A 15,975-nucleotide genomic window follows, 5' to 3' on the forward strand; every position below is an offset into this window, starting at 1 on the left:
ATATTACACATGTACGAAATAAATATTGACTAAATTTCCATTTTTAAGTTTGCTGTTAGCAAGTTCTGCGACATACACTTCAGCTTAGCATTACATTTGAATTCGGAAACTGACTGAGCAAGTGACATTATAGATTCTGTTTATTTTTTATTGTGTTTTTGTTGTTGTTTTTTGTTCACCCGGAATCAAAATCATCTTCTTGTCCTTGGTCAAGCCGATCTTGCTCCAGATTCGCACTATAAATGTGTCCCAAACCGAAATGGTATCATTCTGCAACCAGGATTCACACAACCACTAACAACATGTACAAAATTGTGAGTATTTTGACAACATATACAATTATTTACTTCATTTATCACGAATTTGCAAAAATTTAAAGGAATAATATTCTTATAAGATATTATTTATAGTTAATATTTGACTAATATAAAATAAATCGTTGCCCTTTCTGTAATTATTTACACTTGAAAAGGAACCTTATATCGATGGCTTACTTCAAAGTAGTGCTAAGTACATTTCCATTAACTTCACAAATTATTCTATTAAAGGTTCTCTCTACTAGGAAGATTATAACTTCTCAATTATTTTTTTAGCTCAAAAGATTTAGAATTTATACCTAAATTGGTTCAGTCATAATTGAATATAATCCATTTTCCTAAAAGAGAGAACATTTAAATGTATAGTTTATAAAGTTAGTGGAAATGTACTTAGTGACATTTTAAAATAAGCAGTAAAAATTGAAGGGACTTGGGAAAAACGATACTTAGATCTTAATTTATTTAATAAAATAGGTATGCTATATAAGCTGCTTTGTAATTTCAAAGACTGCTCATTTTATCAAATAAATTAATAGTATAAAGAGCTTTCATTAAACTCTACTAGATGGCACTGATAACTGAAATATGAAAATTAGTGATTTAGTTTTTAATAGTGTACTTATTACAAGAGGTTCATCATGTTACATACTTCTTCTACTTCACAGGCCATCCTCTTCGCCTTGGTCGCTTGCGCCTCCGCAGGCCTCATCGCCCCAGCCATTAGCTACGCTAGCCCAGCCATCAGCTACGCAGCTCCAGTCGCCGCAGTCGCCCCAGCTGTCGCCACCGTCGCCCATGCCCCAGTCGCCGCTGTCGCTCATGCCCCCATCTCTTACGGTCTTGGCTATGGTTATGGTCTGGGCTACGGATATGGTCTTGGTTACTCCGCCCTTCTCCACTAAATATTTTCCTTTGTTAGTTTTAATTTTATGTCAGGGGAAATAAAATAATTTATTTTCTCTATTTTCAGTTTTTTATTTATTTAACCCTTCATTGATATAATTCTAGTTTTATTAGTACTTAAGAAATGGCATTTTATTATTATTATGTGGTACTATCACTCACAATAATCTATCACTTTTTTTATTGAAAAAATACATTCTGCCTCACTCAGAAACGATGAGTATTAATAATGAATGTATTCAATCATACCATTCATAATTCATAAATAAATAATTACAGTAAAAATAAAACAAAATAGGTAAAAGCATAATAAAATGGATAATAACAATAATGTAAAAATATATCCACATCTCTAATAAACACAAGTAGCTAAACGAGTTAAATAATAGCAAATTAATGAAACAACTGAGGTAAATAAAATTAAAATTGTGTAAGCAATATAAATCAACTTGAAGACAATCATACATACATATAATATTAACATCATGTCCTGAGAACCCCGCACCATATGTGGATGGCGAAGCAAGACTCCAGAAACCAATCCCACTAAAAGAAAAAATCCAAAACCTAATAAAACTAACTAAGGGATTTATAAGATTCAAATTCATTTATAACAAAATTGAAGTATATTAAATTTGGTATCGGGAATATAACTTTTTTTTAATAAACCAGGTCGTTTCTGAGATATGAGAGTGACTAAGATTAGTTTAGTCAAACTAAACACCAAATTTGAACATTAAAAAGTCACTCCGTAATTTATACGTATGTATAAATATATATTTATACATATAGGTGAATTTATATATATGTGTGTGTGTGCATGTACTTAATCCTAAATTGGTAGGAGCTGTGAATTAAATGAGCTATTCATACGTCAGTTAATCAATTTAAGGTGTTAAATGATAAGAGAGTTAGTGAAACATTCTTTGAGCACATTCTTCTTTATTTATAAACCTAATTTTTTATTTATATATTTCAAATAATTAAAAGTGATCTAATGAGTTTGAATTTGCAAACAATAAAGAAACGCGGAAGAAAAATAAACCGAAAAAGGTTAGGGATATGATTCAACAACAATCTATAATGGAATAGAGATGATAATCTTTGTCTCTTGAAATCATATTTTAAAAATAATTAATAAAATAATTTAACAATTTTAATCTATATTAAAATTCTGTTCCTTTGCCATATATGAGAAATTATATTTTAATAACTTGAAAGAATACTTAATTGTACTTAGCAATGTCTCAAGAATTGCTGACACCGCCGTACTCCGGAAGATTATGAGCCGGTAACTGGAGCTTTTGCAACGGTTACGACAGGGAACATGGACCACTGCCCCTAAGATTTATGCCTCCCAAGCTGCCACTTATCTTAAGCAAAGATCGCTCAGGTAAGGCTTCTTGCCAAAGCAGTCGTGCTTGAATTTTTATATTAGTTTTTTTAATAATTGCTATGTAAAAAAAGCCCAACATAAGTTTTTTTAATTCAAAATTTTAAATTTTGTTTTAGAAAACTACTTATAGGTTTCTTTATTTTTATGAATAAATAATATTCATTTAATTTTTTTTTCATGTGTACTATACTAATTCGATCTGTTGATAATTAAGAATATAAAAAACCAATTTATTACCAATCACTCATTACATACTTTGACCTTACGGTTTCGTTTGCTGTGATACTTCTCTGTTCGCGGTCGAATCAAGTAAAAGCTCGATTTCCAAGCGCTTTTGATGAATTTTTGTACTCCATGTTAATAGGATCGTATGGCAACTCTTAGAGATAACAAATAGAGCTTCGGAAAATTGCTATACGGTCATTTTTTTTCTGAAATCCGATTTTCAAAAATACCCCTTTTTATATCTTCACGATTTCAGCCATAAGTTATAATTATATTTAATTGAAATGAATATCACAGGTAGGCACTAGACGAACACTAATTAAAGCTATGATTTAATCCACAAAAAGGATATTTCGATAGTTATAAGTCTTGTTTAATTTAATTTCCAAAACTGGTCCTATTACTCGGTTTTTCATTATGCGAAAAGTTTTTTGACATACCTCAGTTGTCTAAAAATCATTGTTTTTCTTTTATGCTGTTACGTACTATTATTTTCTTACAAAACATTTTAAACATTATGATTTTATTGTTACCATGTTGTTAAATACTCATTTTTGTTTTATAAAAACATATACAATTACTTCAAAAAATGAATAATTTCTTCGCATCTAAAGTAATAATATTAGGCTTATTATTGGAGCTCACTAAGCAAGTTAAAGCAATATCATGGTGAATCTATTATCATTATTTTAATTTATTACTAAATTGTAAATGCATAAATAATTACTTTGGTTTTTTAATGTGGAAAGAAAACAGAAATGTGGGATGAATGGGAGACTGAAATAGATACAGGAGAAAAATGAGAAAATAAATAACAATAAAACAACGATATAATAGCTACTTAGCATACTTAATAACTAATAATTTAGTTATGATATACTATTTTGTGATCTTTAGGTTAATAGAATGAAAAAAAAAAGTAATAATATTATATCTAATAATAGATAGTATGCTGTCATGTAGCAACTCAATAAATATATCGAGTTGTCCTAAACATTTTATCTTTTATAAAGGAAGAATTTTAAAGTATAACAAATTTTTTTCTTTAAAATTAATTTATTTTTAAATTTGAGAAAAAAACATTAAAATATTCATTTAATAAATATTTCTACATTAAACTTTCTCCTTTATAGTGTTCATCAATCAGCTTGTGATAGCAAATAATAATTAACCTTAGTTTATATATTAGACATTTAATTTTTTTTAGAAATGAATGTCCTTCATTCATGTTCCGTCTCTTGACATTTTTACTCATGCTGAAAATGTCATCAGTCCATCCCGTTCTCACACTTTGGCCGCTGAGTAACCCAATTTCATTTTTAGCAAGTTCATCAATATAATTTTTTCTCAATCACCATCCTTCTAAATCGGATAAAGCACGTAATTAAATTCATAGTAATAAGGTAATAAACAGAAACTGAGTAGTTGAGAACCATAATTATCTAGAGAAGAAAATGATCATCCACTTTTTATAACTTGAGTATGGGAGCAGGGTTTGGTTTTTATTACTAATACTATTTCAACCTTGAAATTAACTCATAATTAATTATTTTTCTAAACATTGTAACTTATTTTAAATTAAAAATAAGCAATAATCTACCAGTAAAGGATTAATTGGGTGGATAGTCCTTCTGAACAATCCAAAGCTAGCCAATGAACACTCTCCCGGAACACTGGTTCATTGATCAACTGAATGAACGATCATTAATGAACTATTTCACGAACGAATTAATTTCATCCTAATCCTTTTAAAATATCCTGTGGTCTGCAAGATTCTTTTCAAAGTATTTCCAGCAGGCTGGGACCAAAGAATAGATTGGTACTTTTTAAACAAATAAAATGAAAATGAACAAAATCTCAACCGGTACAACTTAGAGGACTGTTTCTTGAACAGCGGCTCTGCTAGGAGATGTTTTTTTTTATGATCACGCTCACCACCAGATTTTTCCCCATTTGAATGTTCCAGATGTTTCCACTCAATATTTAACAAATTCTCTATCATACCTATCGATTCCTGATCAAGATTAATTGCACTCGTAGACCCCAACCTATCCTACTCAAGTTTTCCGTCAACTATCATTCGGTGACGTAACATGAGGAACTGTTATTAATAGAAAAAAAACGACTATTAAGTCAGAATATTTATCCTCCGAATTTGAAATTCAAATCGCCTCTTGTCAGTAAAAAAGAGGCCAGTAAATCTTTCAAATGATATCTCCTGAACAGTTTGAAAGATAATGACATTTGTTTAAAGTGAAAAGTGCCAATTACGTACTTAATGGTTCGATTACTCAACCTCACACTTAGAGATTTTTATTTCACAATGGTATTTGTGGAAAAAAATTGTAATAAATTGCTATTTTAATTAATATAAGATTTATTTCATCTATCAAATTTAGCTCGGTGGCACTGTGGTAAGGCACGATACTACCAACTCCAAGGACTCGGGATCGAATCCGGGTGGACAGATAATTATTTTCTGTTACACTGTAATAATGAGTCAACTCTGTGAGTTCTGGAGCCTTCCTGGGCTCCACTCAGCCTTATAAAGTGGGTACCCTTCATTGCGTAAAAATCAGGTGGCCGAGCGTGATTCTGCTCAAATCCTTTGCTTACACAACCGTTGGCCTAGTAATAGTGCTTCCTTACAAAGTATTGCACCCTTAAACCTTTATGGGTTATAGTGGTATGGATTTTAATAATTACTACGAGCTCAAATTTTGTTGTATCTTGTTTTACTCATCTACTAATCCACTAGAAGTCACTCAACAATATTTTTTTAGCTGCTTAACATCTACTGAATTTCTAATATTAATTTAAAAAATCTTGATGATTAATCTTTATGATTTAGATATGATACGAAATTTTGCAATATTTAAAAATTCATTAATGGTATAACATATTATGAACTTGAAAATGGAGTATTTGATGAATGTATAGTTATTTATATTAATTCGTTATCATATATCAATTAAAATGATTTCAAATACATTTTGAAATATTAACTTGATTGTGTACAATGACAATAATAAATGGTTATTTCCTCACTTATAAACAAGGTGGCTGGAAACATTCATTCAATTGTTATTTCATCTTTTTGTTACTAACCTTAACATTTAAATTACCATTCTTTTATTAATGTTTATTTTTGCTAATATAAGAAATTGACATTTTACTCAGCTTTAGGCTTGCTCAAGATCTCTTAGCAAAGGATTTATCGATACACTTCGTAAACTGGTGTGCAGTAGACAGTTTCGCAATTACCGGCACAGACATGAAGAACCGGTCGGGAAAGTGAGTTGAAAGAACAGCAAATGGTCTTAGACAATACGATTCGCCATGATGTACTCCGAAAAATATTAAAATCGTTTTTTTTTTCATAGCTTAAGAGTTGCTCAGGAAGTAAAATTATTCGGGGAATACATGGAAATTTTGGTCTTAAAAAAAAGAAGTCTTTTCTGGTGATGCTAAGAGTGAGTAGTTCCAGTCTTTAGTTTCAATATTTTCTGCTAAAAAGTAGCACCTTTAATTGAATTATTGGTGCAAGAAGGATGTGGCCCCTCACCCAGAAAAAACAAAGTAGCAGCTGAGATCTTTAACTAAACAAATCTTTAATACTCAATGATTCGAAACTTCATTAGCAACAGAAACTGTGTGCGTCAATGTACTGAGCTTTGGTTACTAATACCACACGATATTTTATGTGTCTATTGGAAGGATCGACATAGGGTGTCCCAGTGTACAAGTTCACATAACCTAAGCTCTGTTTAAATGTTTAAAATTTTTATTTGTTTTTTTCTGGGCCACAACACCGTCTTCTAGTCTCGTGCCCCAATCAATAATACATCTAGTTTGATGTATTATTGATGATCTAACCTCCAGCGCACCTAACCCTAAGCTGGGCAACATCCAGCCTCTATTATGTGGGGACCCTTAATTGGGAGGAAAACCTGGTGGTTGAGTGTGATCTTACCACAATAATTGAATTTTGAACCACGACAATTTTTTGCAACGGTAGCTATAAATATGGTTGCAGTATACCTCAGTATAGCAATATGCTTTACAGCTCACCATTAAGGTTTAAATTGGAAATGAATGGACACACTTCTCGAGCGACGGGACTAGAACATGTCACGATCAGCCCAGCTGGTTAGTGCAAGCAATCACTTCAAGGCACAACTTACACTTCCCGCCCTTGTTGGGGTGGCATTCCTCCGGCTGCAGCCCGCCAGTAATTACAGTGGCGCAACTAGCCGTTCATTTCGGCTGTTGCAATGGAACTTGGGCGGTGCTCTTTCGGAAAAATCAATAACTCTAACAGTAAGCTTAAACCAATAACTCGACTAGTTCTGTTTAATGGTAGATAATAGGTCCTCATGATTTATTGCTATTTCCATATCATTAATTTAAAAGGAACTGTAGCAACAAGAAAAGCTCGCAACTTCATGAACTTTTTTGTAAGAACACTTGAGCAACTGGCTTATTTATATGTTGAATCCTACAGACAACTTTTTTTTTAGAACAACTTGTTAAACACCATCGTTCCTGTAACATGAAATTATTGGTAAGTTGTTACTTGACTAACTAATTATTAATGTGTGTTGCTACAACAGTGGTTTCCAAAATTCAACTTGGAGATGCTGCAAGCCAATGCCACTTTTTCAAAGTATTAATAAAAAAATTTAATTTCCAATAGAATACATTTTCTTTGTGATGTTTTTTCTTGTTTTGGAATAATTGTGCTGTAATAGCTCAAGGAAGGTGACACGAAACTGAATACTTAAATAACGCTGGATAAACTTAAATAATAAATGTGGAAACTTTGAATATGAGGGTCAGGTTATTAGTGATAGATTACTAGGTCAGGTCATTATTGTAAGTGTATTGCAAAGTGCAAAACAGTATTGGAAGAAGATAGTTGACCGTATGAAGTAGACAACCCAGTTGTCATCTTTTTTCAATCTGACAGCCCTGACGATGCCCTGCAAAGTGGGGCGAAACGTTGAATAACAATAAATAGTTTTTCTACTATTTTGATACCTTTATTGACCGCAACCCGGACTATCTTCCTACAATAAATAGAGTATGCTCTAGTACTCTTAACAAGTTATGAACCGGCTCTAAAAGTACTGACTCCTGACTAAATTTATTAAACTGCTTAAAATGTATACTCAGCTAAAGTAAAAGGAGTAGTCTCTTGCAGTTGGCTGTATAATGTATAAGTTATATTCTTATAAAGTGAATTACGAAAATTAAAAAAAAAAAAAATCTTGAAACTGTTCTTAGCTAATTGGTGGAATATAAATCGCTTATATAAAAAAAGGCCTACGCTGAGCCGTGAAGATTTAGTAAGAGCGTTTGTTGTGACTCACTATCTAAGAGTTACGTTGTATCGTCCGCTGAGCCTTTATGGCAATGGATTGCTGTTGAGGTCCACTGGGTACAGAGTTGGGCATTGCTTGCTGTCCAGTGTATCCGCTACCTCAAGGCCAACCCTTATCTGGAGGAGGGTATTCTAGCAAATAAATAATGAGCTGCAACGTAAATCAGTCCAACCTTCAAAAACTTACAAACTGTGAATGGCTTAGATTTTATCATAACTTCAATAAAAAAGAAAATTTAATGAGTATAAGTATAGTATTTATGCTAGGATTGATGTTCCATAAGAAATAGATTAAAGAAATGATAATGTAGTTAGGGCAGGATCATTCAACATATATATTTTCTTCATAGAATATCACAGAAACATTAAATATAACATAAAAATGAAGGTTATGTATTTTTTACAAATATTTACCTGGGAAGTTAATTGGTTGACCATTTACTGTTGAAAAATAAAAGGTGTTTATATACAGTAGTGTTCAGAATAGCATTTAAAATAGTAAAAACTACTAAATTTCTATGGTTATAATCTAATTTACCAATTACCTCAATTTGAAAAATACATATAGAATGTTAAATTTAAGAGAATAATTTTACATAAATTAAACGTTTGATGATATTTGTTTAACATATAAGGGAATTTCATCTATACAAAATTACAAATGAGGTTATGGACTGGAAAAATGTGTAGTAAAACATGATGTAAAATGACGAAATGTTGAAGATGAAGTGGTATAACTCAAATATTCCGTTATAATAAAGTTTTTAAGAAGAGAGAAGGGTTGAAATATTTTTCTTACAATAATAAAGTTAATGTGTAAAAAAACATTTATGGTGTTTGACAATTTATATAAAAATAAACAAAGTAATTAAAATTAAAATAAGATTTACAGTTGTATTAGACAATTAATGAAATCGTAAACAATAGCAAATAAAAAAGGAGATAAAAAAGAAATATATAAAAAATAATGAAATATTTTCTATATTTCTTTTTTTATCTAATTTTTTTATTATTTCTGTTTTCAATTATTCTCTAATATCTATTTGTAATTCTTGTTTATTAATACTTTTCCCTGTACATCTTTTTTTAATTTTATTTTTGTCTTTTACGTGTATCTATTTATTGTATTTACTTTAAATAACAACATACTAGATGACATAAATAATACAAAACATGATGACATAAAAAAGATAACTGATGAATTATTGAATTATAAAAAATATAAAGTAATATGCTGCTGTATTATACCAATAGTATTGAAAATCCACCGTTACAGATGGATTAAATATTCTACTGCGTGGAATTAAAATTATAGGAAGACGAACTATTATAAATATACATATCTAAGAGCAGGTGAAACTTTGATACAAGAGTATAAAATAATTGAATACATTGAATGATTAACTTTCACTTTTCCTTAAACAATAGAAAGTATATAATATCTTAACTTAAGTAATTAGGTATGAATATAAACATAAAACATATAAGTAGAGAATAATAGAGATAATACAATAAAAAACTAAAATTATTAAGGGTGAAAACATTCACAAAGCTCGACAAATTATAAATTGAATTTATTAAAGAGTGGGAAATTGTATCTTGTAAATGGAAACGACTTAAAATTGTATTAAATGTGCTTTTATCTCCTATAATTTCTCGTTAAAAATTACTAATTATTTTTAAAAACTAAATAATTTGCATGTTTTAATTAAGATACAATGCAGCAATTGAGTTTTCCAAATGTTTTAGTCTTGATTTTACAAATTTATTTTCCCAATCCACTTCCGCACTCGCACCATCAAAAAAGCTAAAGTATATATTTTTTTATATTAAAATAAAAAGTTAAAATAATGTTAATGGATGAAAGCATAAACCAAATGATAGTTTTTTTTTTTTTTACAATCGAGTATGACCTGAAGTTTTAAAACAAAAAACGCACTTAAAAAATTAGTAAAAATAATAATCCAGGAAAAAGTACGTTTAAAGCAGTAAAACTCGAGAAAAAATAGAAAAGGAGTAAAATATATCCGATTTTAAAATAAATCTGGAAGGACAGTCGAGAAATGATGAAAGAAAAACAATAGTTAATATATAGGAAAGGAAGGGATATACACATTTATTAAGGATTTAATATTACTAATGTTATGTCGAGTTCTTTAATGACACAGATAACAATTGCTTCTGTTGCAATTTTATACTTTCTTTTTCGATTGTCTTGAATAGATTGCCCAGGAAATTCATTAAATAAATCACTACCTCATTGCAGCATCGCTCATATGTATCCCTAATTTTAGTTACACAATGGAAAGTTTGAAATTTAAATTGACAAGCCCATCTGTTGGCTAACGGAGACTGGAGGACAGGAGTAGGTTTGGCCATCCGCGACCCTATTTGAAACGACCATCAGTGAACCCATTGGTAACGATCATATCTAGAACTCGTCCGACCGCTTCCGATAACGAGATCATCCATTATCCTAATTAATGGAGAATAACTGTCATTAAGTTGAGAATCATTGACGAAACCCTGCTAGGTCGGACGAGTCAGGGATTGCAAGTTCAGAAAGGAAAGTTTTAGCTAACCTTTGCATAAATATGATGTTTAAAGGATCTGTTAACAATTTGTATTCTTGTTCTTCCTCTTTAAAGGAAATAACGACTTTTTACTTATTTAGGACTTAAATCGGAACCGATCTCAGCTAATGTAAGGCCCAGTACTAACCTCTTATGTGAGCGCCTCCATCCCTCTACTGCAATCTTGCAGATTAATTAAGAAATCCTCAAGATATATTATAGATTATAGATTAATATACATCCATATAACCTCAACATTCTTTATCGATTCGCTTTAAATATCTAGCGTTTCGGCCAACATGGACATTCTCAAGGACAATCTATTAATTGATAGCTTTAATTACAATATTAACAAGTTTATAACCATTATCAACTATAAATAAGCTTGATTTTAATTTCACAGCATCGTATTCGTTATGGAAAAAGTAATAGGCTATCCTACCCATGTCTAATATAATATAGTTTTTTTTTAGTTTTTTTTTCGGCCATAGTTAAATCAACCCATAATACAAAAAAACATATGAGAAGTCATATATACTATTAATTAACTAGGAACTATTGTATGTTCATATACTTATATGTGTCCACTATTACATTTAAAATTTATGGTTTTATTTGTAAATTTTTTATACTATTATCAAGTGATTTATCAACATCAAATTGTTGATTGATTGAAATGTATCAAAACTTCTATCTCATAAATCGGGGTTAGGCATATTATTATTAAAATTCTAATAAGTTTAATTGAAAACAATATTGATCACAAATAAATTTCAGATATTAATAAAAAATCATAAAATATTAATCATACAAAAATGTTTAAATCATGCACCAGAAATTTAAACCATTATCATCCAAAAATGTTGAGATTAATTTGTAAACAATATTGTTGAATTTAGGTAAATTGAAATTAAAATTAAGGAATGCTAATTTATAGTTAACAATAATTTTAAAATTGTAAATAATCTGATTTTTCATAATAATCTATATTATGTCAACAATTTATAAAACTAGAGTGAATGTAAATTTAAGAAGTCTACTAAACTTTCTCCTATTTTTCATATTTTTCTAGGACTAAAAGTGATATAAACTGTTTTAGTGAAGTCAAAAAATACAATTTGCCGCATTTGAGGGTTATAGTTACTGGGGCTATCTGTTACAATTTATAGCACATTTGAAAAAAAAATAATAATAATAAAAAAGAAACAGTTATAAATAGAATAATAATAAATGTAAATAACTTTGAGCTAAAAAATAAAATATTTTAATAATTTATCTTTTCTCCACTCTATGGACCGAGATTGAATTGGATCTTAATAGATTTTCTAGAATCTAGACTAGACTAATAGACACCGGAGCAAATCCCTCTCCTTACTAGATCGAAGATGAGGATTTCATAACCGATCTATCTTATTCAGGTCAGCCAATTATTTTTTTTATTTTTAAATGTTTCTATAGCAAGTTAATTAATTAATAGTTTTCAATTTCTACATAAGTATTGACCGAAATGTAAATGCAAGAACAAATTAGAAAAAAGAAATATCGTAAATATTAAAAAGATAAATTAATTTTGAGCGTATCTTTCCGTAGTCCTATATTTATTCTTATGAACTTTTTTTATTGAACAACAGTAAAATTATAATGAGATTGTAATTGCACCGCCTGCTAACTGAGGAGTAGTGTTCAAACTAGACCTCAGTTCAGAATGAACTGATTTTTATTAGTTGGGTCATTCCATCTTAATTCAACACACTTTTAGACCTGACCATTACAGAATTTCTTTAAATTTGGTACAGATGTTGTAGAGTTTTTGACTTGAATAAATGTGAAGTTGTATTGACAGAGTTCCAATGTTTTTTATTGTTTTTTATAAAGCTATTAAGTCCTTGTAGACGGCTAAAAAACAAAGAATTACAAGTTTTGGATGTGCTATAAAAGCTTCCCTAATTTGGCTAGACATTTATGATAGGTGTAATTTTTTTGGTTTATAACCTTTAACGTGATATATAACTATTTAGGTTAAAATAAGTTAACATTTTTTCAACATTTAATTTAAATTTTTTGAAAAGCACATTTTCAAATGTATACCGTTGGAACATCAAGTAGAAGTTCTCCTTCTTCCCTGCCGTAGTCCGGACGATCTTCCGCAGCAACAAATTTTGAAACTTTTGTAAATGGCGCTTTCTACCATCGGTGAGGTGGATAAACAAGCGAGCGCCATAGAAGACTGCTGAACGGAGTATGCCTTAATAAATTTGTAATATTAACCGGAGTTAAAGGACCGATGATTTATTCCGGACCGTTTTTGTTTTCTGATATAGATGGGTAAAAAGCTATAGATGACGGTCCAGTTCTATACCCAAATAAACTATGCCGTTGGATGGGGAGATTATAGCGTTTACCGTTTGGAGCGTTCTCGTCAGTTTTTTTCTCTTTTTCGCTTGGTTTACGAACATTGCTTTTTTTTTTTACCTCCTGGAGCAAAGAAAAAGGCATTTACAAATATATAATATATACATATATACACATATATACATATACCGGCTATTTCATTTTCTTGTTTTACCGGGATGTCATTATAAGAATGGTTGCCGGGTCCGCTGAAGGCGGTGTCAACAATGATGGCATATGTTTGCCTGGATGCTCACTAGGAATAGGGAGGGGCTATTCCTGTTGGTGGTGTTGAAGTGATGACTTCAGGCTGCAGAGCCAGAAGTCCCTCCCAAGGCGAGGACGTCGACCAAGGGAACAATGCTTTGCCACCTCCCAGGTCTTTGTGGAGGGGCGCTCACAGAATAGAGGGTTGGCACAGGCTTTCAGCCCATCAAAGAATTTGATGTGCCTACGGCCTATGAATTCCGCCATAGACGGACGTTGGAGCATTATATATACGAACATTGCATAAATGTATTCCTCTAATAGATTGTGTTATCTAAATCATATAGTAAAATATAAATGTGGGTCGGAAATGGCTTCAATGCTAAAAAGATTACACTCTAAATATCCACTAACTTATCATAACCAATATAGTGTTGCATATCATATGAAGGAATATGCGATTTACTGTGTTAGTAGTATATTTCAAATTAGTATAAGTAGTAATATAATACTTTTGTTTAAATATATTTATTGAAATTTAAACTCTCTATTATAATGCATTCAGTAAGTTTGATCTCAATTATAATGGAGTGAAACAGGCGTGTAGAGAACTACCCATAGGTAGCACTCCAATGTTTACACTAGCAGAGCTCGTGGCCATCTTCTTTTTTAGCCGCCTCGGAGGATTGTCGGGAATGAAAGAGAATGCAAGGTTAGAAACTAGTGAGTTTGGGTGGTTAGGGAGTTTATAATGTAAGGAATGATATCTGGTTCCGGCTAGATCGGTTACATAGGGAACATTAAGGTCTTTATGTATGATTTTATTTGTGTCAAAGTAAGGAACATTGAGGATCTTACGAAGGATTTTGGATTGTAAGGATTGGATACGAGAGGAATTCGAAAGTTTAGTAAAGCCCCAAAGCTCAACTCCGTATGTTCATATTGACCTTATTACAGTCATGTAGATCAGACTTTTGTAATGAATTGGAAGTTTAGGCCGTTTGTCTAGTAAATGTTGTAATAGTCGAAATCGTCGTGCAGTTTCCTGTCTTTTCAGTCTTGTGTGAGGATTCCAGGTTAGTCGTTTGTCCAGATGTAGTCCAAGGTAGCGGATTTGTTCGACAGGGGTATGATCAACAATATTAAAGGAAACTTTTGGGCAGTCGGTAGGTTTAAGCCGAAGGGTAAAGGTGATTTGATGGGATTTGTTGGGATTTAGTTTAATCCTCCAATGACGACACAATTCTTCCAAGGCTGTTTTATGGAGTATAATACTAAATTAGGGAAGCTTCTGCAACAATTTCAAAATTCTCGTTCTCAGTTTTAAGCTCAGAGCTAAACAGTTCAGAGCTCAATAACGAGCAGACATATTAAAATAAAATTACACAGTTTTCCGAGTCTATACCCACACATCTGTGAAAAATGTAAAGAAAATCTGGAATGGTAAGGTTGAAGCGTGTCTTTAGTTCGCATAGAAAAGAACCCATTCCTAAAATAATTGCAGGTTCAAACTGTAATTTTACGAAATGAGTTTTCAGCGTAAATAGTTTTTTCAGTTCTAGTGTGCCTCATACCTTGCATTAGATCGAGAATCGGATCTTAATCCTTTACGAGTTTTTTTTTTATTCTTCTGCAAATTTTAAAGAAATATTAGTTAAAATCTTTTAAGTTATATTGAACGAGACTATCTTATCTAGTCCTGTTCAATTATGTTATTTATGCAGGCTTCAACACGCTACACTTAAGTAAAATATAAAACTTCAAAGTTATTATCCATAAAAATGCTGTATATATAATAGGATAAATGAAGTATTTTCTACTAGATCCTATTAGTATATCCACTAACTTTGATTCATATTTATGTAGTATAAGTGCTTTTTTATTCAAGTACAGTGTAGACACTTAGCAAAGGCACCAAACACATAGTTTTGATAATTTTAAACAAATTTTTAATCTATTTCATCTTCGCCCTTTATGACTTTTTAAAATCTCATATTTCCTAAAAGTTAAAAATTAACTAAAACCACAAAGGTTCTTGATCCATATATTTTATCTTATAGAAAAGTTAGAGGATAACGTGTCCCTGTTCAGATTTCATAATTTACAATTTTTTGAAATAAGCACACCTACAATTGTATAAAATCAATTAGTTTAATTTCTAATAATGAATAAAAAAAGTCAGTAAATAAATATTTTAACATTGTTTAGAACTTATTTAATGTGTCCCATAACTACTCCATGTGTCAAATTTATATGTATCTATAATAAAATTTAAAACTACAACAATTACATCGTAGTACGGTCAATGACTAGAGCAGAAAAGAAGTGCTAAAGGGCAAAGTTTAATAAGAAACTGTGGACCGAATCGAACTAAGAATCATTAAGTTTTTAGTTCTTGGTGGAATATTATTGATTGACCGTGTGTATAGATGAATGGAATATGGTCCGGGTGCGGTAAAAAAAAAACTCAAATACTAGATAATTATACTATTTTATTGAGCCAACGTTTCGCCCCACGTTGCAGGGCTTCGTCAGGGCTAAAAAAGATACAAACACTATAGTTACAAAAAGGAAAAAAAG

The 15,975-nt window shown here is 30.9% G+C and overlaps 1 protein-coding gene across 1 annotated transcript; it reads left to right on the top strand.

Annotated features, from left to right (window-relative positions):
- Nucleotides 1–208: 208 nt before the first annotated feature.
- Nucleotides 209–1,280, top strand: LOC106680773 (cuticle protein 65). Its single transcript, XM_014420701.1, has 2 exons — nucleotides 209–314; nucleotides 983–1,280. Exons 1-2 carry the CDS (start codon nucleotides 243–245, stop codon nucleotides 1,217–1,219), a joined length of 309 nt encoding a protein of 102 aa, XP_014276187.1. The 5' UTR covers nucleotides 209–242; the 3' UTR covers nucleotides 1,220–1,280.
- Nucleotides 1,281–15,975: the final 14,695 nt, after the last annotated feature.

This window comes from Halyomorpha halys, unplaced genomic scaffold (assembly GCF_000696795.3).
Source record: "Halyomorpha halys isolate HHAL.00 unplaced genomic scaffold, Hhal_1.1 Scaffold286.1, whole genome shotgun sequence".
NCBI classification, from domain to species: domain Eukaryota; kingdom Metazoa; phylum Arthropoda; class Insecta; order Hemiptera; family Pentatomidae; genus Halyomorpha; species Halyomorpha halys.

Excerpts from the sequence above, each read along its gene's own strand:
- LOC106680773 (XM_014420701.1), top strand. The coding sequence starts at position 243 with ATGTGTCCCAAACCGAAATGGTATCATTCTGCAACCAGGATTCACACA. Across the intron at positions 315-982 it reads CTAACAACATGTACAAAATT|GCCATCCTCTTCGCCTTGGT; the intron begins GTGAGTATTTTG and ends TCTACTTCACAG.